The 25,042-nt window shown below is 41.3% G+C and overlaps 1 protein-coding gene across 6 annotated transcripts in view; it reads left to right on the top strand.

Moving 5' to 3' along the window:
- The window catches only part of CAB39L (calcium binding protein 39 like), a 63,524-nt gene that overhangs the window by 32,835 nt on the left and 5,647 nt on the right, over nt 1-25,042 (top strand). For all 6 annotated transcript variants that reach the window (XM_048957603.1, XM_048957612.1, XM_048957589.1 and 3 more), the window contains 6 exons: nt 2,961-3,125; nt 7,839-7,957; nt 13,947-14,115; nt 18,079-18,138; nt 19,674-19,739; nt 20,374-20,517. In XM_048957603.1, coding sequence (XP_048813560.1) covers nt 2,961-3,125; nt 7,839-7,957; nt 13,947-14,115; nt 18,079-18,138; nt 19,674-19,739; nt 20,374-20,517 — 723 coding nt within the window. The remainder of the gene's footprint in view (nt 1-2,960; nt 3,126-7,838; nt 7,958-13,946; nt 14,116-18,078; nt 18,139-19,673; nt 19,740-20,373; nt 20,518-25,042) is intronic.

Here is a 25,042-nt window from a genome sequence, read left to right as displayed (position 1 = left end):
CTCTTAGACAAGTGTAACAGGTCTGGGTTACAAATGGCCTTTTTAAGATAAACATATAATTCATCTAAGTAGCTAGAAGAAGGAAAGGTTTCTAATTAGAGATAATTTTTATTAAGCCTATTGGAAGTCTGGAAACTAAAGTGGTTGAAGTTACTGACTCTAGTTAAAACAGTGATCTGCAATGGGATTTTTCAAAAACTGCCCTTACGGATTGTTTATTTCTGAAGCAGAAGATTTGCTTTGTTTTGTTATATCATGCACAAGCAGTGTTGCAAATAAGGTAGCTTACTGTTTGGATATAGAAAACCCAAAGCAATGTAGTTACAGAAATAACAGTTCAGTTTTCTGCACGGACAACAGATAAGACCTTTGTTGTAACCTTCCATGTTTGGAAGTTTCAAGAACAGAAAAATTTTAAGACCTTTAGGATTTCTTTGTAATCCCTTAATGAAAAAACCAAGACGCTCCTTATTGCACAGTCTTGTATAGCTCTGGAATACAGAGAAAAAATGTAACTGTTTAGGCACCGTTCCCAGCTGTTTTAAGCCTGTTAAATTGCTATCCTAAGAACATTGGTATGTGCTTTGGCCCTCCTGTAGAGATCAATCCAAGAGACTCAATAAAATGAAGACATTGTCATTTAGACCTGGCAAAGTGAGGTAAATGGAAGAATCTAGTATTTGCTCTGTGGGGTAGGAAGATCAAAATGCTTCATAATGCTAAAATACTGAAATATTTCTGCACAGACGTAGCTGTGTTACCCACAGTGAAACGAAGAGTGAATCTCTGCTGCAAAGTCAGCTGGTCTTCAGGTTTATATTAAGTTGGAGAAAAGAGAGAAAGTCTTGAGGACATAAGGAAGGATTTTTTCACACAGAATTTCAGTAAACAATTTCTTCATGGACTACTTTCTTTGTGTTATGATCCTATTGAGTGGCAGTGACAAGATTTTGTTCTACCAGGAAAGCAAGCTTAAGACCAAGAATCTCCTGTCTATCAAGTTTCTAGCTTTCACTGTTGAAACTCTTGATTAGTGCTGACAAAATCACAACTTTTTAAATAAGGGAGGTTGAACACATTTATAATTTAAGTCAGGAAAGTGATGCAATCTTATCTGTTCTACCAGTTCTCCATCTCTAAGGCTGTTGTACATAAGGTAGTCCAGTAAGGTTAGTAGACTAATGCAAAGACTTATATTCCAAGTCTGTCTGGCTTCTTAGGAAAAGTTCTGTAGCTATGTTTCTTTTATCTTTTATTTTTCATGTATTGAGTGAATATGTCTGGCTTTGTTGTTTGTTTTGGACAAATCTTGGATCTTTGGATCTTGGAATGACTTTTTCTGCTGAATCTCATGCACGTTTCCATCACTGACACAGGGTGTTATTCTAAAAATGCCGTCAGATTAAGGAGAAATGTCAAAGAGGAGACTAGAAATTGGCTGTTAATTCACAAGTCTGTTTGGGATTATGTTTTTCCTACAGATTGATTATGAGGGTTAGAAGTAGAAGAGTGGCCCTTACGTTTGCCCAGGAATAACTTTTGTTAGAGGATTTAATGTCAAACCACTGAATATCTGGAGGATATAGAGGGAGGAAGTCAAACACAAAATAGAAATTGTATGTATAAAAGCAAAGAGGGAGGGTGGGAAAGCTGATATGTTAGAGAAATACAGCTGTGGGAGCCATTGTGCCCATCACCATTACATGTTCTGTCTTTGCTTTCTCCTTCAGCACTTTACTTTTTTGCCCTCTTTTTTTGAGAATAAATGTGAAGCTGAGTCTTGCAGGCAGTTTTCTATGGATTAGGAAAGACTCATACTTTAAAGGAAAGGTATTAATTTTTCTAACCCTAGAACACCAGAGATATTCACACCCTTCCAAGCAGAGCTGGTGAAAAGCCAAAAACGTATGAGTTTTCCTTTGATATGAAAATATTTGCTCAGCTCTCATAAAGATTTAGAGCTTTAGTTTACAAGATAGCACCCCTGTTGTTAATTCCATCTGTACTCTGTGGGATATCTCTAGTGAGATACCACTAACATTTGAGATAAAAATAGGCTCTTTTACTGTGCTGCAATAAGGAACAAAAAGACTTCTGCTGTGGTTAAAGTTATCACAGTCATACTAATTTACATGCCACTCATGCTGGCCTGTCTAAACTAGCAGAAAACTGTGAATAGCTACAAATGGACTGGGAGAGAACATACCTTTATGCTGTGCAAAATGGATGCTTGAATGATCCAGGTTGATGTGATGTGAAGGTGGCTTTTTCTTGTTTCGTCCTAATGTGAATAAAATCAGTATTGAAGTGTGGGGTGATCAGCAGCACTGGAGAGATGTCTCTCCTGAGCACTGTGGGGTTATGTTACGTGGATTGATGTGGTGACATTTGGAAGCACGACATTTTCCCTTTCGGTTTATGTGAGAAGCATATTGAAATTATCGATCTGGATTCGAACATCCATTCATGTCCAGTTGGCTTTTACAGATGATGGTGAGGTTTTTTTGTGTGTGTGCACCTTCATGTATTTTTTTTTCCTGTTAAAGCTAATGAAACACTCATTTCAAATCAGTGTTCTGCAGCATAGATGTAAAATACTGTCCTAGTTTCAGAAACATTCACTATCTCTGCTTTCAGACCTCTCCTTTACTTGCATCTCATGTCTGGACAAAAAAATCCAGTCAGCCTCATATGTGCACTGTGTGCTGGATGTGAGTGTATTAAATATACCCTGACCCAGAAAGAGCTGCCGCCTGCACAGCCCAATGGCTAGAGCAGGTAGGATTTAAAGCAAACACACACAAATAAGGCCTTTACTGCAAAGAGTCTTTGTGTATCCAGGATGGAAAGGGTGGAGGGTGTGAGGGCAGAGCTACCTCACTGTGAAAAATGGATGTTTGCCTTTGAACCATGGACATTATAACTCACATCTCATTTTAACCTTATCTGTTGGTCAACAGGCGTCAGAGGAAGTGTCAAAATCTCTGCAAGCAATGAAGGAAATTCTGTGTGGGACCACAGACAAGGAACCACCAACAGAAGTAGTGGCTCAGCTGGCACAAGAATTGTACAACAGTGGCCTTCTAGTGACACTTATTGCCAACCTGCAGCTCATAGATTTTGAGGTAGGTCAGTGTGCATACAGACCTTTTTATCTCCCTGATGTCAGTGTTGTCTGTCATAAAAACTGTATATGTTCAAAGTCTAAATGTTATTGCACTTGACTCATATTTGCACCATTTTTCATGTGCTGAAGGAGGTAACTGTAGTAGATCAGTCAGGATAGTGGCAGTGCTTGTGTACTGGAAGTAAGTGCAGTACCTCTGATTTAACTCTGATTTTCTTAAATGCAAGAAATGTTGTAATGTGCATCCAAACAAAATGATGCTGACAATAGCGTTTATGATCTTGCAAGCCACAGTGTTTAACTTCTTTGGAACACTGCAACCCAAACCACCACTACCTCTGAAGTATGTATCCGATTTAGAAGGGATTCAGTGATGAGGAATGAAAATAATTATAAGCTTCGGACAATCTCTTATGAAAAAAAACCTTCGAAAATTAGGATGGTTGAGTTGAGAAGAAAGGTGCTGAAAAAGGTATTAAAAACTGGCAGCAGGTGGCAAAGTAAATGGGATTGCTCCCATTTAATTTTTTTGATTAAAGAAGAAATGAATGTAGTTCTGTTTTAAGCAGAAAAGTTAATATAAACAAGTATTATTTGATTATATAGCCCATTGAACTCATTGCCAGTTTTGTTTCTGAAGTCAAGGACTTAGTAGAACTAAATTAACTGCAGTTCCATATAATTAAGGAGAAAAACAGTTTTGGTAAAACAGATGACTGCAATTCAGAATAAATATAAACTCTTTTAAATTGAGCTTTAGGTGGTGGGGACTGGGAAGAAGCTTCATAACTGACAGGACGTTACAGTATTGCTGTGGTCTAAGGCCAGCTGGGATGCAGTTCTCCAGGGCTTCTGTTATTAGTCTTGCAGCTTCTGTTGTTCTCTGGCACTGAAGAATCAGTAGAATTGTCTGAGGATTTCCCAGGATTGACAGCCATGGTTCCTAAGAATCAAACCTCTTCAGTTTAGGTCTGAAGCCAGTACCCAATGTGCAGGGTTGGGTGGCTGCTGAATTTAAATGTTGGCTCCCTGAAGAAACTGCCTGATGCTCTCAAAGTCACCTTTTGTGGGATCTTCTTTCTTGTGGAAGATTTTTTTCACTACTGAAGCCACGTGTTGTTTCTTTACTTTCCATTTTGGAAATGAATGAAAAGGAGGAACGGTGGGATTTATGTTTGCTCCTGGCCCCAGTAAAGCCAGTACTCAAGGGACTGATAGATTTTCTATTAGTTTTTGAAAGCATTCTTGTTACTGGAGTTCAACTCTTGACATCTTGAATTCAGGAGACTTTAATGCTGGAATTTCTTCAGATCTTTTCAGTTGTCATCGCCCCCTGGTAACTATTAAGTGTCTTAAGTACAAAAAAAAAAAAAAATCACATAAAATCATTACCCTAAAAATCACACATGTTTTATATTTATATGCTTTTTTTAAGAAAATAGAAAGAGAAGAAGATAGTGTTAGCAAGTATACGTCAGAAGAGAAGCTACTGGATTTTTTCAGTTTCTTTACAGTCTGTATTGCTTTAGTTAGGACAAAAAAAATCTGTCACCATGTTTTCTTCCAGTATTTAAAAGGGAGTTTATAAACAGGAGGGAGACTGATTTTTTACACAGACAGATAGTGGTAAGATAAGGAGGAATAACTTTAAAAGAGGTGGGATTTAGGTTCAGTGTTAGGCAGAAATTCTTTACTCAGAGGGCAGTGAGGCCCTGGCACAGCTGCCCAGAGAAGCTGTGGGTGCCCCATCCCTGGAGCTGCTCAAGGCCAGGTTGGATGGGGCCATGGGTGGCACTGCCCGCTGCAGGGGTTGGAACTGGGTGGGCTTTGAGGTCCCTTCCAACCCAAGCCATTCTGTGATTGATTCTATGATGTTGGATCCCCAACCTTTAAATGCAGGCAATGAGTGAAATATCAAATGTGTTGTTGAATTGATGTTATTACAAACAATTCTGAGGTTTATTGTGAATGATAAAGCTTTTTCGATAATTTAGTAGAACTATTAAAATATAATTCAGAAATCAGTAGAAAATGAATGACTTTGAAAAGGAAGTCTGTAAAGCAATATACTGCTTTACATACACTGGATGTCTTCACATCCCTGTAAACTTCTTTAGATTTTCAACTTTTCTGCCTGCATTTTCTTATATTTTTGTTCATAGTTGTCATTTAGGTTTCTTTGTTAAGCAGTCAATTTCATCACTTATGAACATGCAAATTAGCTTTCTGCTCTGTATGTTATGGTAGAAATCAAAGTAATAAATTACTTGAAAGTCTGATTTCTGAAGGTGATAATCTTTATGTAAATTACTTCATTTTGTCTTGATTCCCTTTCTCTTCCTCCTGTCTCCAAAATTGTTGAACCTACTGGTCAGTTTGAGCTTAATTTAGGTGTACTTGTACTTATCTTTGAAATCTTTGAAGACTTCATGAACCTCAATGGCTATTGAGAGGAGACAGATCAGGGTTAGTACTCCCACTTAGTTTGTGCTCTGCCTTTTGCTGGAGTCTGATTTCACTTGTGTTTCATCTGCCAGTAAGTGCAGTAAGTATGGGGTGCCTACACATGCTTAGGGGATGTTGTCATGTCCTTGCGTATCTCTGTCATGCATCTATTGAAAATGGAGGTTTATTGCTTCTGTCACTCAAGAAACAATATGCATACAGTATTGCTAATAATACTGAAATGAATCACTGAAGTTGGGTTTGAGTAAGATCAAGATCAGACTCTATCTTTGAAAATTTGGAACGTGAACTTCATTGTTGAACGCTGAAGAACTGAGGCAGTTGTGCATTCCAGAAGAGTCAGTTTTAAAAAAATTATGTTACTAACTGTATGTAAGCCTAAAGGTTCACAAGCTATAAAATCCATAAAGGAGACTGGTGACATTGGAAGTTTTCCCTTACTTTATCTTGAGATAGAAGCAAAATTACAGTGTGTGTATAATGTGTGTATATGTGCATATATATATATATGCAATTTGTTACTTATATGATGGCATCTTTTGGGATATTTTTTGTTGTTCTGCCCTTCTCTCTCTGCTGCCTTATCGTGTGCTCCAGTTGTCATATGTATTTCATTATAAGGCAAACTCAAATTGCAGATCCAAGTGAAAAGCACTGCAGAAGTATTCCTACAATTTTTATGGTTGTCTGATGATGAGAGAAGTCTGCCTTGGTTTCCTCCCTGCCTCCATTTTTCTAAAAAGAATCCAGAGAGACCAACTTCTCTCACGATCACTGGTCTCTGGAGAATATGCTGCTATTGGATGTAATGTACACCTAATGTTAAGTAACTAATAGAAAATTTGGTGTAGCAGAGAGAATCGCTTATTTTTTGGCCATTTTTCTCTCTCCTCTTTCAACAGCTCTTCTTTTTCTGAATTGCTTTCATTTTGGATTAACTGCTAAAGCCACTGGGGATCACGGGATTCCAGACATACGTTATGGGTGTTGTAAAGAAAGAGGAGAATGTGGCATCTTTATAAAGAGTTAGCTTAACAGAAAGGGTGTCCAGGGGTTGAAAGTGCTACAGACAAAGGCAGATGGACTGGCCTTGTCTGATCTGATCCTCTTGTTTAATTCCCTGAGTCCCCGAGTCTCCAAACCAGCTGGGTTGGAACTAGTAGGAAAGAATATTTTGTGTTACTCAGCAATGATTTATTTGTAGAGGTGAAACCAGGGAATTTCCCTCTGTGTGAAACTGTCTGCGCCTTGGCTTAAGATGTTCAATCATTTATTCGCCAAGGAATGTTTGTCCTCTCCAGACAGATCAATGATCATGTAGAGATTATAAGTAACCTTTTGCTTGGGCTTGCCCTGTGCATAGTGACCCACTGTTTACTCAGTGCCTTGGTTACTGACCATTAGTGCAGCAGTCTTTCCCTTCTATTAGTTTCTCCCATCGTCTCTTGCAGCCATGGGAGAAAGCAGTGGGGGAGGAAGAGGACTTATAATGGATTGGCAAACTGTGTAGGTGAATAAAACATAATTTGGAAGGGTCTTCTGAAAAGTTACGTGCAAGAAGTATTCAAAGACAAAAGATGACAGCACAGATGAGTGTAGGCCTAGATACAGGAGAAAAGCAGGACAAAATTAAGGATCCTTTTCCTATTAGTTGTGGCTGAAGCTGAGATACGTATGACAGCCTTTTTATCAGTACAGTTATTTCATTCCTCATGGTGAAACAATAAGTATAGTTTTAAATGTAATCCTGTTTTTCAGAACTATGTTCATATTTGTGAAGATGACATTCAAATAGTGGGAAGATTTAGCTTTATAAATCTAGACTGTGTTTTGTTGTACGTAGTGTACTAGCTTGATGATTGCATTTAGAGGCTGGGGAACAATAGTATACAAGGCAAAAGCACGTTTGGCTCAGGAAGTTGTTTGCCTTTTTTGGAATTTAGTGTTTCTATATAAGAAAGCCAAGGAGTTGCTCAACAGAATAAGGAGGGTACACATTTTCATTTAGTGAAAAGAAAGGTACAAGTGTGTGTGTGTGGGGGTTGGTAATCTTAAGAGCCACTCAAGGGAGGAAATCTTGTCACTGAAGAAAGAACAAGTGTGATATGGTGCGACTGTGGAGAGCCCCAGAAGGAGACAAGCCTGTTTTTGTTTTATATTTAATTTCCATTTTAAATAGAGATTATAGAGAATGGTCATTTGCTCATGTTTCTACAGTTGAAGAATTGTTTTTCTTCTTTAACAGGGTAAAAAGGATGTTTCCCAGATATTTAACAACATCCTGAGAAGACAAATTGGCACACGCAGCCCTACTGTGGAATACATTAGTGCCCATCCACATATCCTATTCATGCTTCTGAAAGGGTGGGTGCTTTAATTCGTCTTTAATTTCTGTTAAAGAGCGTTGCCTGGAACATACTGGCATTGCAGCTCATCTATTTTCTCACTTTCTTACTTATTTTCTAACAAGGATTTTCAGATTTTGTTCCAGATTTCTTGTTTTGTTTCTTTCATATTTACTTACTTTCTGCTTCAATGTCTACTTTTTAATGACTGGATTATTTCATTCGGCCATTAAAACTTCATGTTGGAATAATTATGTGCAGCTTGTTTTTGATTGCTTACCATGTGACGTGTACTTCAGTTCTTGCCCTAAACTAGCATTGTTGACAACTGCTGAATTTCATTTAGACCGTCTTGCACTGCAGGAGGGAATTATACTGGTGTCTGTGAATAACTGGAGTCATATGCTGGACCACCGTGGGGTAGAACACAAAGAAGCAAAAATGCATAAAACGAATAGTTGTGTCTGTGGGGCAGGCTTCTCAAATGCTTGTAGCCACATGCAAATGTCAACTTTAAATTAATTGGGTAATTAACTTCACGTCTTTCAGCATTAAATCTTTCTTTTACTTGTAACCTCTGTGGTCGTAAAGTGCTGAGTAATAAGGTGGTGGTTCCCAAGGTAAGTCAGCCAAGGAGAGGGAGTAGGCTGCAGCATGGAGAAGACATCAGCTATAGTTGTGCTCAGGAATGCACAAGCTGCCTAAAACTCTTGAGGTTTTTGTCCCCTCTGTGTGACCAACAGTGCCTCCCATTTAGCAAGAATCTTTGCTTTTCCAACCCTTACAGTCTACTGTTTTCTGTGGTTTACTTCTGGCTTTAGATTTTTGTTTATTTTCCTCTGAGGAAAGGAGAATGTATGTGATGTGGATTGAAGAGCTGGTACAGAAATAAGTGCATTTAGCAGCTGATCATTGTGAAACAATGTAGGCTGTCATAGCAGTTATCTTGGTGCGGCAGTAACAGCCGTACAAAAACTGCATTACAGGCCTTTTAAGCTAATGGTGCTTAGAAGAATGATTTTTTTCAAAAATATCTTTCTTGCTCTTGAGGCTTAAGATTGGCATTTTTACTGTTTGCTCCACGATCACTATGAAGAAAATACTTGAGCCATATCTAAGATTTGAGCATAACGAGAATGCAGCCCCAAGGGTAAAATCCCTTCCAGCTGGCCTCCCCCTCTGCCAAGGGCAGACCTGAACAAGTGAGCCTGGCCTTTCCTGGAGTCAGGGGAAACAGGCATGTCTGCAGCATGAGCCCTCTAAACTGGCTGTTTGCTTCAAAACTGGCAAGAGCCCAATGCAGCTGAGCAGGAAAATACAAGTAATCAAGTGAACTAATTTCTATCAGGGATTTAAGGGAGGCTGAACCTGTCATTGAAGGTGGTGTCAAAAGTCTTGCTTGATGAGATAGCAAGAGGTTCTGGTCTGATCTGCTGCTTTTCCCACCAGCAGGGTGGGGGGCAGGCAGGGCAGGTCACTATTCTGAACCAGGTCTTCCTCATACAAGGATTGTGATTAATCGTGGTTTCACTTTGATTTTGAAACTGTGACTTGTTCTGTGTTACTGAGCACCAGCATCTTTGAAAAGGAATAATTAACGGAGTTTAGTCTCATTTGCTCATTAAAATTCAACATTTATACAAACCTCACACTGTTTATTTCGGGAGTGTGATGATCACAGTGATGATCCTTCTAGTACCTAAAGGGAGCCTATAAACAGGAAGGGAATCAACTCTTGACAAGGGTAGATAGCAGCAGCACAAGGGGAAATGGTTTTAAGTTGAGGGAGGGAAGATTGAGGTTGGATGTCAGGGGGAAGTTCTTTACTATGAGAGTGGTGAGGTGCTGGAACAGGCTGCCCAGAGAGGCTGTGGATGCCCCATCCCTGGAGGTGTTCAAGGCCAGGTTGGATGGGGCTCTGGGCAGCCTGGTCTGGTATTAAATGTGGAGGTTGGTGGCCCTGCCTGTGGCAGGGGGTTGGAGCTTGATGATCCTTGAGGTCCCTTCCAACCGAAGCCATTCTATGATTTGAGGACTCTATGATCATTCTCTCAGCCACAGTTATGTTGTACAACTGTTTTCAATTTCATATAGAGATGCAATCATTTTCTTCCCTCTTTGTCTTTTTTATTTCCTCCTCTCTTTTTCACTTATTTTCTTCTTGCACGTTATGTGTGCATCTCTACCATATGTCTCAGCTTTATTTCAAGTTAGAAAATATTTTTGGATTGTGTCCCAGATATCCTTTGGCATCTGTAGCAACCAAGAATATTAAAATGAAAGTAAAAAAAATTGTTATACATATGTACTGCTGACAGACACTCCACTGTGGGTGACCTGAGCCAGAGAGTGCATTTGTGTGCTTTTTAGAGATGCATACAGAAGTGTGGTGTGTTAGTTTGGGTCTCTGGCTCCTTCTTGACATCTCGACTATCTCTCTGCAGCACTGCACTGTATGAGAAGTGCCATTTCTCAGATTTTTCATTAGAAAGTGCTGTTGGATTCTTTCAGAAGATGGCCCGATTGATCACTGGTGATAGCTGAAAAGTAGCTGTGTGATGATGTCTTACCTAACATACACAGGTCCACTGCCAGGGCTGCCTGAAAATGGCACCTCAGATACACACCTAAAACAAGGGCAGGGCTCGCTGCATGTGCCTTGCTGCATGCAGGCAATGGTGACACTGGGAAACACGTACTTAATGGGAGGCATTGCCATTTGACAGCGTTACTTCAGGGTGTGTTTTCATGTTTATTTAATGCTAAGTGGAATACATTAAATCTACTTAAAAGAAAGGAAAGTAGATTTGGCTTGCTTGTACCATTTAATGTTTGTTATAAGACATTGTTTGGAGAGGAAAAAAAAATATTTCAACCATGGCTGTAGAAGAAACAGCCTGGAACTGTTGTGCAGGCTAGTCATTGTTTTGCTTGTATTGGATGCAAAATTTCCTCTGCCCCCTGACAGTCAGTTCACAAGAGTATCAACAAAAGGTTGCTTTTTTCACTGCATAATGTGAGCTCTGTGGAGTGGGAAGGATCCTGAATCAGGGCTCCCTCCCAGTACTTCCTGCCCAATACTCCCGTGGCACTGCCACTTTGAGGTAATTGTTCCTACCTTTTTTTTAGCCCTCGCTTTATTTCTTGGCTACTCCCTCCCAGATTCTCAGCTTCAGAAAAACATGTAGTGCATAGTTTACTGCTGTTTTTTGGGAGGGGTAGGTTAATTGACTTCGCTGCATGAGGACTTGTGCTAATAGCATCTTCTGTATGTGTATCAATAGGAACTTTCACAGAATCACAGAATGGCCTGGGTTGGAAGGGACCTCAAGGATCACAAATCTCCAACCCCCTGCCACACACAGGGCCACCAACCTCCACATTTAATACCAGACCAGGCTGCCCAGGGCCCCATCCAACCTGGCCTTGAACACCTCCAGGGATGGGGCATCCACAACCTCTCTGGGCAGCCTGTTCCAGCACCTCACCACTCTCACAGTAAAGAACTTAATTAGAACTTAAAGAACTTAATTTCAGATGAATGTAATGTTTGGTGTATAGAGTATCTGATATATTCAATTTGTACTTGAATTTAATTTGTATCTGATATATATATAATTTGACCCAAGTCTGTCTTTGGTGTCAGAGTATTGCACTAGCTTGGAAATAATTTGGTCCTTTATAAGTTAAAATATTTTCCCTTTTCAGTACAGTGACTACAGGAGACTTGAAGTGCATGGCTCTGCTTTTGTTGTTTTGTTGTTTCTCACAAGTTAGAAATGTATAAGACTGTTTGTGACTATCTATCATGTCACGTGCAATTTCTAAAGTATTCAGTCACTGCCCTGACTTGTGATGATCTCTTCGTATCACAGTGAAGTTAAAATTATATTGGTGTGCTGCCTGGAGTTGCTGAATTCCCCCTGAGTTTTTTCTAAGGACAAGCTCAAGCTATGTTAGTTAGCAAGGAGAAAAGAATAGAGCTGTTTGCCCTGACCTTCAGTCTTCCAGGCTTGTGTCTTTGTGGTTTATTTCATTGTGCATCCATACCTTGTACCATCTTCTGCACTAGTAGAACTCCCTTTGCACCAAGATGCATCTCTGCTCTTAGACTGGCCTCTTTCAGCCTCCGCAATAAATGTTCTGAAATATCCCGAGTCCATTATTTCTTTTTCTGGTTGCCCTCTGTAGCCAGTATGTGGGGATTGCTTCAGGTTGTACGTTCAGCTGAACAAAGGAGAACTGCATGCAGTCCTAATTGCTCATTAGAAGAGCATCTCTGTCACTCCTAGCTGGTGGCTTGCATGGAAATATGGGTTCAGATAACGTGCTAGTTGTGACCAGGCAGCCTGTAAACTTCTTCCAGGCATTTTCCAGGAGCCAAGCCCAACTTCCCTCGCTTATGTGAGCAGTCAAAGGTCCATAACCCAGCTGTAGATAATGGAGCATTTGACTAAGAATGACTCTGTTGATGCTCATGTTTTAAAAAGTTATTGTGCTGGAAACAATGTAATTTGCTTTTATTCCAACCATAATATTTCTTAGCCAAGTATTAAATATTTTCCTGGCTGCACTCCTAGGAGCAGCTCCGCCTCTTTCTGCTTGAAAATTAGTATTCCTGCTAATGGGCAAGAGGGGAGGTGTGCCTTAACAGAAAGTAGTAACCAGTGTGTGTTGTCTAAGGAGTTGTAAGTTCAGGGTTGCAAATGCTCCCCAAAAGGAAACAAGCAGGGGCTTGACTTTTGCATCTACTTGAGGGTGGGAAGTTTCATTTGCCTTTTTGGAACAGCAGTTCATTTTTCATTAAGCTAACTATTGTTGACATCAGGTTGAAATATGCAGCTCTGGTATGCTCTCAGAACACTACAATTCTTTTAAATTGCATGTTGGTGGTAAATTTGAGGGCCCACTCACTCACAGCACAGATGGCATTTTGTCTTTTTTTGTTTGTTTGTTCCTTTTGGCCTAGCGCTAGGAATTAATTGTGCAAAGGAAAAATGATGCTGATAAGCTCTGTGTGATAATACACAGCTCTGATGTAGTATAACCAGCTTATTGAAACAGAGCGTGCTTTCTGTCCCTTGGACTTGGTCACTTTCACGTGACTGAATATCGCTGGAAGAAGTTCATTTTAAGTTCTCATGACTGTTAGATCGCATTCTTTTTTTTCTTCTTCTAAATTGTTTCCAACAGTTTTGTTTTGGGTTAATTTCAGCGTTAAAGACATCAAGACTTTATATAGAGAGGAGATTATCTGAATTCCCACCCTAAGCTCCCTGCCTGCCTTTCCAAGAGAAGTGTGCCAGCTCCTCTCTGTGATGATGCCTGTGCCGTAGTGGGATTGTAACTTGAGGCACAAACTCCTGAATAAACCCTTAACCTCTGCTGTAGTGTGTGGGGGGGAGGGAGGGAGTTAAGCAGAATTCCTCCTAAACTGCAGGAAAGGTCTTCAGGGCTGCAAAAGCTTAATCACACTGTCTTTGGAAACTCTTCCTACCTTCCTTATTAGACATTAATATTCTGGAATTATGCACTCTAGAAGAGTGGGAGTTGATGGATCGTCATGAGATGTTGTGTGGTTGTTTTTTTAATAAGCCGAGGAGTTCAGTACTACATCTGAAAAGGGAAATTATTATATTGAATGGGCTTTGCTTTCTCATAAATCCAAGGGAGTAAAGGAATTCTGATGAAACCTTATGCATTCTACAGTCTCTTCACGGAGAGGAGGTGTAATGCACATTCATGCTGAAATTACATTGGCTTGTGAAGACAGAGGTTTGTAATGGGGAGTGCTGAGAGCCTTATTTGTGTGCATGTTACTGCATTGTGAGCTGCTCTCCTGAAGCTGGACACAGTACTCTCATTGGGGAAGTCTGTGTGTGTGCTGTATCCACTCTGGCACATATATATCCTATGCTACAAGTTTCCCTAGTGCTGTAAGATTGCCTGTTTATTTTTGTTCTTCTGTTTGATCTTTTTTTTTTTCTTAATTTCCTTTAATTCTCCAGCTATGAATCCCCAAATATTGCCTTACGCTGTGGAATTATGCTGAGGGAGTGCATCCGGCATGAACCGTTGGCCAAAATCATACTTTTCTCAGAACAGTTCAGAGACTTTTTCAAGTATGTGGAAATGTCAACGTTTGATATAGCATCTGATGCCTTTGCTACGTTCAAGGTAATTTATTTGATACCTGTATCTTAGTGTCGTGTCAAAAATGGCATTCCATCAGTAGTGATAGTTGAATATCGTATTGCCTTTAAGCTGAATGGATTTTTCATTGCTCAGTAAGGAGTATAATTAGTCCTTGGTGAGCTTGTAACAGGATTCACAACAGTGATTAAGTCTGCACAGATTTATGTTTCACTAATGTTCTTCATCTTGATGCCCCAAGGCCCTTAATGCAACCATTTAAAACTCAGGTTAATCATGCATTACATACAGTTCTTGTGGAATGCATAGCCTTTCTTCCTTCCCTAACCTTCCCCAAATTAAAACTGCTACCCATTATGACCACAAACAGCCAATGGAAGGAATCATTTAAAATCCACTTTTGAAACCCTCTAATTGTTGCTGACCCTTGTGAGCTTGAGAATTGAGCTTAGCCTAATGCTGTGCCCCTGATAATTATCTTTACATGTTTGCATGATTACATTTGTGACACATGGGTTAGTGCAAGGACTGTAGTGAGGAGAGCCAAGTAGGTCAAAGTGTCATGGAGGCGTGCGCTGGAGGAAGGCCTTGGTGTTACAGTGGCCCTAAGTTTGTGTGGTGCTGTAGGGACTTCTGTCTTTTGACAGCGGCTGTGCTGAAAGTTTGGAAAGGCAGATCAAAGGAGAGGCTTCATGGAGCTCTTCCAGTCACAACTAAAACACTGCCACCTTCTTATGTGCAAGTGACAAAGAGTTTAATTGTACCCAGGAGTGTGAAGGAGCTCTAGCAAGGGCCAGCTGCCATTTCCCACTGGGGCTTCCTGACAGGTGTGAAGCTGCTGGGGACAATCTGTGGGTCCCCTCAGTGCAGCAGGAGTGGACCAAAAGCAGGAGGCAGGGTTTGCCTTTCACTGCAGCACTGAATGCAGGGGCCACGTGACCTACATTCTATATCCAGTCTGTGTTTGTATTAAAAGTGGAGCTGGGAGAAGCTTGCCAAATTTTGTGGGATTTGTATATGACCATCATCTTTCCTGCACAGAGTTAATACAGTTTTTAAGCACAATTTAGTGCCTGTGGGCAAAATATGCAGGGAAGATTGGTTTATTTCTGAATAATAACTTAAGCTAGAGAAAATTCTTTTCAGGTAAAGAATCATCTAAATATAGACGTAACTTTTTCCCCCTGTCATTGGGTTCTTTGCTGTCATAGAAACAAGTTGTTCATTCTTTGCTCTCAATGCTAATTAGAAACATGATTAGATAGACCTAACTTAGGAGTGTCTGTAAGGAATGTCATTTTGGCAATTTACCACCTAGTGAGATCTGGCCTCAGTTTCACTAACTGATGGAATATATTGAAGATTTCCACAGTGGAAATAGTGTTTTGTTTGTAAGTAATGAGTTCAGCAGGATGACCAGTTCAAAGACCCCCTTAAAACAATTAGTAGGTAACTGCTGTTGAATAAGTTGTGTTGTTGTTGTGCCCCCCCAGGCAGGAGGTGGGATGTGGACACAGGTCAGTTAAGCTAAGACAGGGACTAGAGACTGCTGCAATTCCCCCAAGGCAGGAGGGATTGGTCATCCTTCATGGATCTGCAGCTGTGGAACTTATTTCTGTCCCTTGTGATCTAAGCATATTTTTAGTAAGGTTTAAAAATAGGGTTCTGCATCCTCACGTGCATTAGAAAGAGAGAGAAGTATGAGGGCAGTTGTTAGGTCAGAAATCGCCTCTTAAAATGCTTGTAGCAAGTCAGTAAACTGCATTTTGATTTAAATTACCTTTTAGCACCTGATAGGTACCCAGTTCTGGAAATAAGCCAGCTGCTCATCTCACCTTCTATTTGACCATTACTCCAAATAACTGGAACAGCAAGAAGTGATGTGGAAGCAGTTGAATCATGAAATGTGGGGCTACCTTATTTCTAATAGCATAAAAATCAGTGCTACAATCACTTACTGGGTGGATTGCTGAGCTCAGTGCTCTCAGTTCTGTTTCCCACATTGGCTTTGTAGTATTGTCAGGGTGTCTCATAGAGAGCTGAAAGTCTTCAATAGTCTGTGCACCAGAGGAGGATTTAGTTAAATGTGAGTTAAAGTATTTATAGTAGGAAAGTATTGCAATTTTTAATGATGTTGAGATGTACTTCTGAATGAAATTCAGCCAGGTACATGGCAGAGGGGAAGTAGAGCTGCTCAAAACACAGAGGAAAACAGCTTGTGATTTCCTATGAGAAACTCATTTTGGATTATATTCCATTTGTGCCCCCTATTGAAAAATGTTGTACTTGCTTCCTAAGTGCCTGCATCAAAGCTTCTGAATCACATTTCTTGTGTTCAGCCTTTTAAGCTGGCATCATTGCAATCTTGCTAAACAGAGGAATATTTTATAAGGATAATGTACTGGGTTTTATAGTGCTCTGTTTTCCTCTTATAATTGATGGCAAAAACAAATTAAAGGATTCGTATGCAAAGGATTGCTTTTGTTTGTTATGCTGCAGAGGGTGTGGGTGGTGCATCTACATCAGCTTCAGTCACTGGATAAGGAAACCAAGGAAAAGTTGATGGAAAAGATATCAGAAACTGGTTCACTGAAACAAACATAGAATCACAGAATGGCCTGGGTTGAAAAGGACCACAATGCTCATCCAGTTTCAACCCCCTGCTATGTGCAGGGTCACCAACCAGCAGGCCAGGCTGCCCAGAGCCACATCCAGCCTGGCCTTGAATGCCTCCAGGGATGGGGCACCCACAACCTCCTTGGGCAACCTGTTCCAGTGCATCACCACCCTCTGTGTGAAAAACTTCCTCCTAATATCTAACCTAAACCTCCCCTGTCTCAGTTTAAAGCCATTCTCCCTTGTCCTATCACTATCCACCCTCGTAAACAGTTGTTCTCCCTCCTGTTTATATTCTTCCCCTCAAGTACTGGAAGGCCACAGTGAGGTCTCCCTGGAGCCTTCTCTTCTTCAAGCTAAAACATCTACTCGAATGGACTTCATCAGGCATTTATTGTGGTCACTGTTATGCTTTTAAAAAGGAAATAAGATAAAAATTAAACTTCAGTGCCTCAAACTGGTCATTTCAGTGATAGCTATTCATCCAGTAAAGAGACTTAGTTTCTTCTGGAGCTGAACATTTGCCTCTGTTGCTGAGCACCAGCATCCCCATTCTGGGGAACAGATTGCTTTAATTTAAATTTGAATTAGTTATACACCTTTCAGAATGAGATGGATTCAGCTTCAGCTGTCTGAAGGCCTCTGCTATTGCCAAGCATGTCTTGGGCAGAATAACAGCCACAGAAGGAACTCACCCCACCTACCTGAGAGCCCTTTCTGGAGGTGGAATGGCTGTGAAGAGAGCCTGGATTGCTACTGTGGGTCTGGGCCTAACTTTTAGGTTTTAAGTAGATCATATGAAGTCGATCATTTGGGGGTTGGACACGATGATCTCTGGAGGTCCCTTCCAACCCCTACAGTTCTGTGATTCTGTGATTCATATGTATATCCTGTGGCTGAATTAGAGACTGCCTTGTTGCATTTTTGGAGATGGCAATAGCAGTTGATGAAACTGAAAATGCTCTTCCTGTTGTGGGGCAGAATGGAGATAACTGTTGGTTATGGAACGAAAGCTGATCCCTCCATAAAGAGTTGTTTTGCTTTTCTTCTTCCCCTCTCCCCAGCTTATTGAAAGTACCGTACACAATGACCACAAAAAACAAAAGATGAGAGGAAGAAGGAATATAAAGAGCTTTAGAAGAGCTTTGTGTTGATTCTGTTAGCATTGATTGAATTCTCCTCCTGGTCCTAGTAGAAGCAGTACAACTGAATTTCACGCAGTATTGTTTCTAAATGGTCTTTGTTTATGGAAATCGTGTTGGAGATAGCTTGTAGAAGATGATGTGTTCAGAATATTAAAGTGCATTTGAGAATAAAGAGGTGGTTGAATAAGCACACTCTCCAAGGTAGCCTTTTTCTGTTCTTTTCCAGGACTTGTTAACAAGGCACAAGTTGTTGGTAGCAGATTTTATGGAGCAAAATTATGATACGGTGAGTACAAATGATAGGAGAACTTCTTAAAATCTCTTCATGCTTAGCTGAAAGAAGCCTATTTTCACCAGTGGAGGATTTCATGCTCCACATAAAATAGTGGAACAGGATTGCAAACTAAACATTGCTTTTACAAAAGGTGGTATTTAAAATACAGGCACCCAAGCTGCTCACACACACAGGGGACAGATGCCAAGATTTCACAGGAGCTCATAGCTTTAAAAAAAAAAAAAAAAGATTTATTCATTTCTGCATTCTGTCTCCTCATAGGTAAACTGAACTGCAAAGTTAGTCAGTAGGTAAAGCGCAGAGGAAAAAAAAAATCATGTTTTTAAACAATTTTTTGGTATTCCAGAATTGATAGGATCGTACTGGTGTCGTTTTGGGATAGAGGAGAAGAGTTACTGGGAGGAGGTTTTGCATGACTGAAAGCAATATGCACGTAATGGTGGACTAAGATGTCATTATTTGTCTTATCATCCAAAGTAATTTAATTCCTTGATTTGTTGCCATTTTTCACTTTGACTTTTTGTCTATGTTTTGAACCAAATGTTGGTCAGAAAAATTCCACTGGAGTCAAATTGGTCGGATACAGATAAAGGAATGAGACTGCAGGTTATGTTCTTGTGTTACCTTAGGTATTCTTTATTTTGCTGCCAGAAGAAAAGGGACAAAGACTACCTCTTTCATTCTAGAGTTACCAAGAAGGTTAAATAAAGATCAGGCTGATTATTGCAGGGTCATAAATGCAGCTCAACTGGAACAAAATTAGGTATCTGCTAATCTTTTCTCTGTTAGAACTGAAGGAGTGCAGTGGAATAGTTTCCATTCAGTCCTTACTGAACATTTAAAATTGGAGGTAGAAATACAGGTCATTAGGATTTTTCTCAGACAGGAGCAGGTTGGTTTGGTTGGTTGATGACTTGCACGTACAGTGGCACTGCCATTCTTCTTGAGCACAAGATTCCTTTGACCCAATGCTGCAAAAGCCAGTGTGCACCCTACTCCTTATGAACCTCGTCTGCAAATTGCTTTAATGAGTTGGGGTGTTGAAGGCAGGTGGCACCTTGCAGAAGTGCTTTTAGCACATGCCAGTTTGGGATATGCTGTCTCCAACCTGGCATGTCCTATTAATTCACAGAGCAAGTCATGACCATGATATGAGTGAGTAGGTGTAATTTGTGCTGGACCCATGCGTCCTAGCAACAGATTCACTCCCATGAAAGAAAGCTGTGCAAGCAGTGGCTGAATACTGTCCTAGCTGGCTCAAACCACCTCCTCTTACATCCAGTGTGGTATCACTTTCTGTGGTATTTGGCAGATGAGTATTGCTGGACATTAAATTTGTGCTGGACATTTCAAACAAAGAAAAAAGGCTGCAAGAGCCAGGCCTGGCATTGCAGTGAAGTGTTAGAGGATGGCACTGCTGCTACTTCTGCTGCTCCTCTGCTGTGGCAAGAACCGGGAGGAAGGAATGGGGAGAAGGAAGGATGGACATGAACTGTGAATGCATTTGTGTTTTTTTGTTCGTCTAGATCTTTGAGGATTATGAAAAACTCCTTCATTCTGAGAATTACGTAACAAAGAGACAATCTTTGAAGGTAAAGTGTGATTTCCTAGTGCTTTCCTTCTAAATTTGTATTCCAAGTTATGCAAAACATCAAAATGCATGTATGGCAAGGAAGTAAGCATGTCCTTTCTAACAGCAACAACAACAACCAAAAAAAGAAATGCTTGAGGATGCTCTTCATACAGTGCACAAGAGCTTATTGTGAATTTCATTTCCTGAATCTGTGGTGAAACATTGGACTTCTTGTATGGAATAAGCACCATTGCTTTTTCTCTGACCTTTGTACTTCAATTCAGCACATAAGTTAAAATGAATTGGGAGTAACATCATAGTTCATGTTTGCCTATTGCTGCTGCAGCACTGAAATGCAGATGAGAACACATAGGTGTGTTCCTGTAATATCTCACTGAAATAAAGGGTGTCCTTGTGGGACAGTTGCACTGTACTTGCTTCTCTTCTAGCTGGCTCATACCAGCTCCTATTACATCCAGTCCATGTGTGGTAACCCTACTATAAAGTTTGGAAGATGGGCATTAAGTAACTCACTACGTTAACAGCCCTAGTTAATATAAACAAAAACTAAAGTATGCTGCTTTTATTTATTTCCTTTCAGAAATCACATGTTAAATGGAAAATGCTCTTTTATTTTGTAATTTTCTCTATAGCTGCTGGGTGAACTGATTCTAGACAGACACAACTTTGCCATCATGACAAAATATATCAGCAAACCAGAGAATCTGAAGCTGATGATGAACTTGCTCCGAGACAAAAGCCCCAACATTCAATTTGAAGCATTCCATGTGTTCAAGGTGAGCTAGAATGAGTTGTAAACGTGACAGACTTTCTTTTCTGCTCATAAAAGTGTCTTGCAAGGTGGCCAAGAGAAAGCCTGGAAAAATAAGGCAAAAGGTTGAGGTTTACAGCCGTGTCAAGCATCTGAGAACATCTTTCTTGAAGACCTTTACTATGCAACCTCTGTTTTCATAGAGTCATAGAATGACTTGGGTTGGAATGTACCTTAAAGATGTAGTTTCAATACCCTGCCATAGGCAGGGCTGCCCCCCACTGGGTCAGGTTTTGCCTTCCTTCAGGTGAGTTCTAATGCAGCATCATTTCAAGCTGTGAGGGTTGTCGCTCACACACTGATGAAGTGGATGGTAACAGCACCAAAATGCACTGCTTCTAGATATTGTTCAGGGTCCTTTCCCCAGCTCTTATGTAATTTTACCACGTGATTCTGGGTAAACATATTTAAAACAACAAATCCCCACAGTGTCTTAAAACTCTTGGTTAAGATCAAAAGCAGATGTACAAATACTGTGCATCAACGTGAAGGCAGTTTGCTTTGAAAAGTATTAGAAAGATTTGATAACTCTCGTTTGAAATGACTTCAATCTTTCCATCCTTCTGCACTCATCATTAATAGAGTCTTAAATAATTACCAGACCGAAATAATGTCTTTCTTTTCTTTATGATCATAGACTCTTAGAATCACTAAGGTTGAAAAAGACCTCCCAGATCATCCAGTCCAACCGTCCACCTACTAACAGTACTTCCACGTTAAACCATGCTCCTCAGTACAACATCTAAATGGTTTTTGACCACCTCCAGGGATGATGACTCAACCACTTCCCTGGGCAGCCCATTCCAGCACCTCATTGAATCTCCTTTGAGTCTTCCCTGGCACAACTTCAGGCCGTTCCCTCTAGTTCTGTTGCTAGTTATGCAGGAGAAGAGTCCAACCCTCCCTTCAGTCAGTTGTAGAGAGCAATAATGTCTCCCCTGAGCCCCTGTTCTCCAGAAATGATTCATACTATATGGTGAAAAGATTACTGTTTGCCTCTCAGAAAAGTTCTCTGCTTTGGATCAGAGAGTGAGTTGAATTGTTCCTATGCAAGGCTGCTTTTGGAGTTGCCACAATAATATCAAACTGTGTGAATGGAGTTGCTTATAATTTTTTAAAAAGGGGAACTGTGAGGATATCCTCCCTCAGAATGGTTGGGAAAGGTTCCAGATCACGACAGAAGCCATGCTGTTGTGATAAAGTTGCCTCACCCTCTGTGCATTCACAGTAACAGGTGGAGTTTTTTGTGGATCATTGGATCCACAAATCACCAATCGTTGGATTGGTGGAGTTCATTGTGGATCTTTAAAGGATGTACAACGTCTTCAAAAAGCTTTTTATTTCCCTGCCCTCCCCCACCCCCCCCCCCCCCCCAAAAAAAAAACAACAGTTTTGAGCAAAGTTAAAAAAGAAACAGAAATCTCTCCTTGAAATAAGCTTGGTAAGCTGTTTCCTTGCTGACTTCCTCCATAGTCAGCAGAACCACCATGAGTAACTTCTCCTCCTTTCCAGGAGGTTTGTGACTCCAGGGTATGAGAGCAATCAGGCTCAACTTGCAGCTTTGAGATACCTGCAGGGGGAAGGGTTCAGAGGACTATTGCTCTGTTTGCCATTCTGTGAAGAAATGCCTATTTGTATGTATGAAACACATGAAACACATTCAGGACATGCTGGTCCTGAATTAATGATAGGCACGGCCTAGGCCTTGGGAAGAGCTGAATTTGCTATTTTGAGAAACATGTGAAAGGATTTTGAATTATTCAAAATGACTCCAGCGTGCAACTGTGTCACTCGTTGCTGTTGCTCCCATTCTGCCTTCCCATTCCTTCCTTCTCCTTTGCTCACAGCTCATGTTGCATTTCCAGTTACAGTGCAGGGATTGTAGACACAGCTTTGCTCAACCTCTTGCAGTTGCTACGCCGTGGAGATCATGCTGAGCAAAATAAGTGCGTGATGGTGACATTATGTCTTTTCAGTTCAAAGTACCAAACTCTGTCCTCAGATACTGTCCTCTGTGGGATGTTGCTGTGTTTTTCAGCAGTACCCATCAGCAGCATTAAAGCAGTGCTTTGTGCTATCTTGTATGTGCAGTGTTCATTGGGTGGGAATTGCAGACTCAGAGCAGAACCCAATCAGCTGGAACTTGCTTGTTTATCACAGCAGCAGCACAGCTGTAGAGGTAAAGCAAAGCTCCCTGACTGGGGGGGGGCTGGCTTATCTGCATCCAGCTTCTCCCAGGTGGACAGGGGAGGTATAGAATATGTTATAGAAAATCCTGTTGTGAATTAGCTTTGTAGAGAAGGTCAGAGAAGAGCATTTTCCTCTGACTTCTCTTTTCAAATTGAACTCGAATTGCTGGAGAACTAGAAAAGAGAATCCTTAACTACTCAGGAGAATGGGAAAACACTGCTCCGTTCCTGTGCCTTGTTCTGCAGTGTCCCTGCTCACTGTTTCTGGGTTAGTGTCCCTGAGCCCAATTCTCTTATCAGCTGTAATGATTCTGTGCTAGTGTAATTGGGAAAAAACTCTGGTCTTTAGCTTATAACCTCATAAATTTTAAACTGTGCCTGCATTTTTAGATTGTGCTCACAAAATACCTCTACAGCCTGGTTGAAATTACAGCACACTGCCCGCAGTGATTTGAAATCAAAGGTCTGCTGAAAAGTGGGTATTGCTGCCCTGACTGAGCTGCCAAAAGATTTAGGTTTAAATTTCCTGATGTAGATGTTTCACCAGTTAGACACCTTTGAAATGAAAAAGTGCTTGTTTTGTAAGCATTCGGGTTCTAACTCTCCTATGCTGCAGCCAACCTAAAAAAAAAAAAAAGAAAAGAGATGTGAAGTCCATGAGGCAATTTCTAATGATTCAAAATTGTAAAAGAGTCTGGAATGATGAGCACCTCGAGTACAAAAACACTTGGCAGGTTGTTTGGTGGTGAAAATGCTGATGCCCCTTTTTGCCCTTAGCATATTCTACTCATCTGGAGTGCTATGAGTGGGAAATGGAGGATAAACAGTGTCTTCTTGCAGTGCTTGCTTCCATTCTCTTCTCAGAAGATGTTTGATCTTCCTCCCAGCTTCTTCCTCCTCCTTCAGTTGCCGGAGCGAAATGGAGCTTCTGTCTTGCAGTATCACCCTGAAGGCTGTTGGTTATATAAAGCTGGATGTCCCACAGGGTGTGTGTGGGGGGGATTAGCCAGTGTCTCATAGAATGTCTTGGGTTGGAAGGGATCCCAAAGCCCAACCAATTCCAACCCCCTGCTGTGGGCAGTGCCACCCAGCAGCACAGGCTGTTCAGGGCCCCATCCAGCCTGGCATTGAGTGCCTCCAGGGTTGGGGCACCCACAGTTTCTATGGGCAGCTGTGCCAGAGTTTCACTACCCTCTCAGGGAAGAACTTCCCCTTGACATCTAACTTAAATCTCCCCTCTTTTATTTTAAAACCATTCCCACACTGACTACCTGTGTAAAAAATTGAGTCTCCTCCTGTTCATACGCTCCCTTCAAGTACCAGAAGTCTGCAATGAGATCTTCCCAGAGCTTTCTCTTCTCCTGCCTCAACAAGCCCAGCTCCCTCAATCTTTCTTCATGGGAGAGGTGCTCCAGCCCTCTGATCATCTTTGTGGCCCTCCTCTGGCCCTGCTCCAAGAGCTCCATGCCTTTCTTGAGCTGGGGGCCCCAGGCCTGGATGCAGTGCTGCAGATGGGGCCTCACAAGAGCAGAGAGGGACAATCACCTCCTTCTCCCTGCTGGCCACACATCTTTTGATGCAGCCCAGGATACAGTTGACCTTCTAGGTTTCAAGCACACACCACTGGCTCATGTTCAACTTTTCATCCACCAGGACCCCCAAGTCCTGGGCAGGGCTGCTCTCAGTTCTTCCACTCTGCATGTATCTGGGATTTCCCTGACCCACATACCATGCCTTGCGCTTGGCTTTGTTGAACCTCATTAGATTCACACAGTTCCACTTCTCAAGCCTGCATAGATCCTGTGAAGGGATGGCATCCCTTCCTTCTGACATATCAACTGCACCACACAGCTTGGTGTCATCAGCAAACCTGCTGAAGGTGCACTCAATCCCATTGTCTCTGTCGCTGATGAAGATGTCTCAGAATACCAGTTCCAGGATGGACCCCTGGATGAAAAGACGTTGACCACAAACCTCTGACTGTGGCCTTCCAATCAAGTTGATTCCTTAGGAAACGCTAACTCACCCCCACCTTTTCCTTCTCCCTCAGAAATAGCCTAGTGGGGTCCCCTGGGCTTTGGCAGACACCAGCTCTCTCTGCACTGCTCCCGTGAAGAGGTGTCAGTCCTGAGCATTCACGCTCTGAGGAGCAAATGGTGGGGAAGGCTCTGCAGCTCCTTTGGTGGGTTTGTGAAGCTGTGAGCAGAGCCTTCTGCCTGCTTGCTCGAAGGGCAGAGCACAGCTTCAGATGTACACGAGTGTGGTACAGGTCCCCATGTTACCCAGAGCATTTACAGATAA

The sequence above is a fragment of the Lagopus muta genome, chromosome 1 (genome assembly GCF_023343835.1).
Source record: "Lagopus muta isolate bLagMut1 chromosome 1, bLagMut1 primary, whole genome shotgun sequence".
NCBI classification, from domain to species: Eukaryota; Metazoa; Chordata; class Aves; order Galliformes; family Phasianidae; genus Lagopus; species Lagopus muta.
This window is presented reverse-complemented; position numbering and strand designations above follow the sequence as displayed.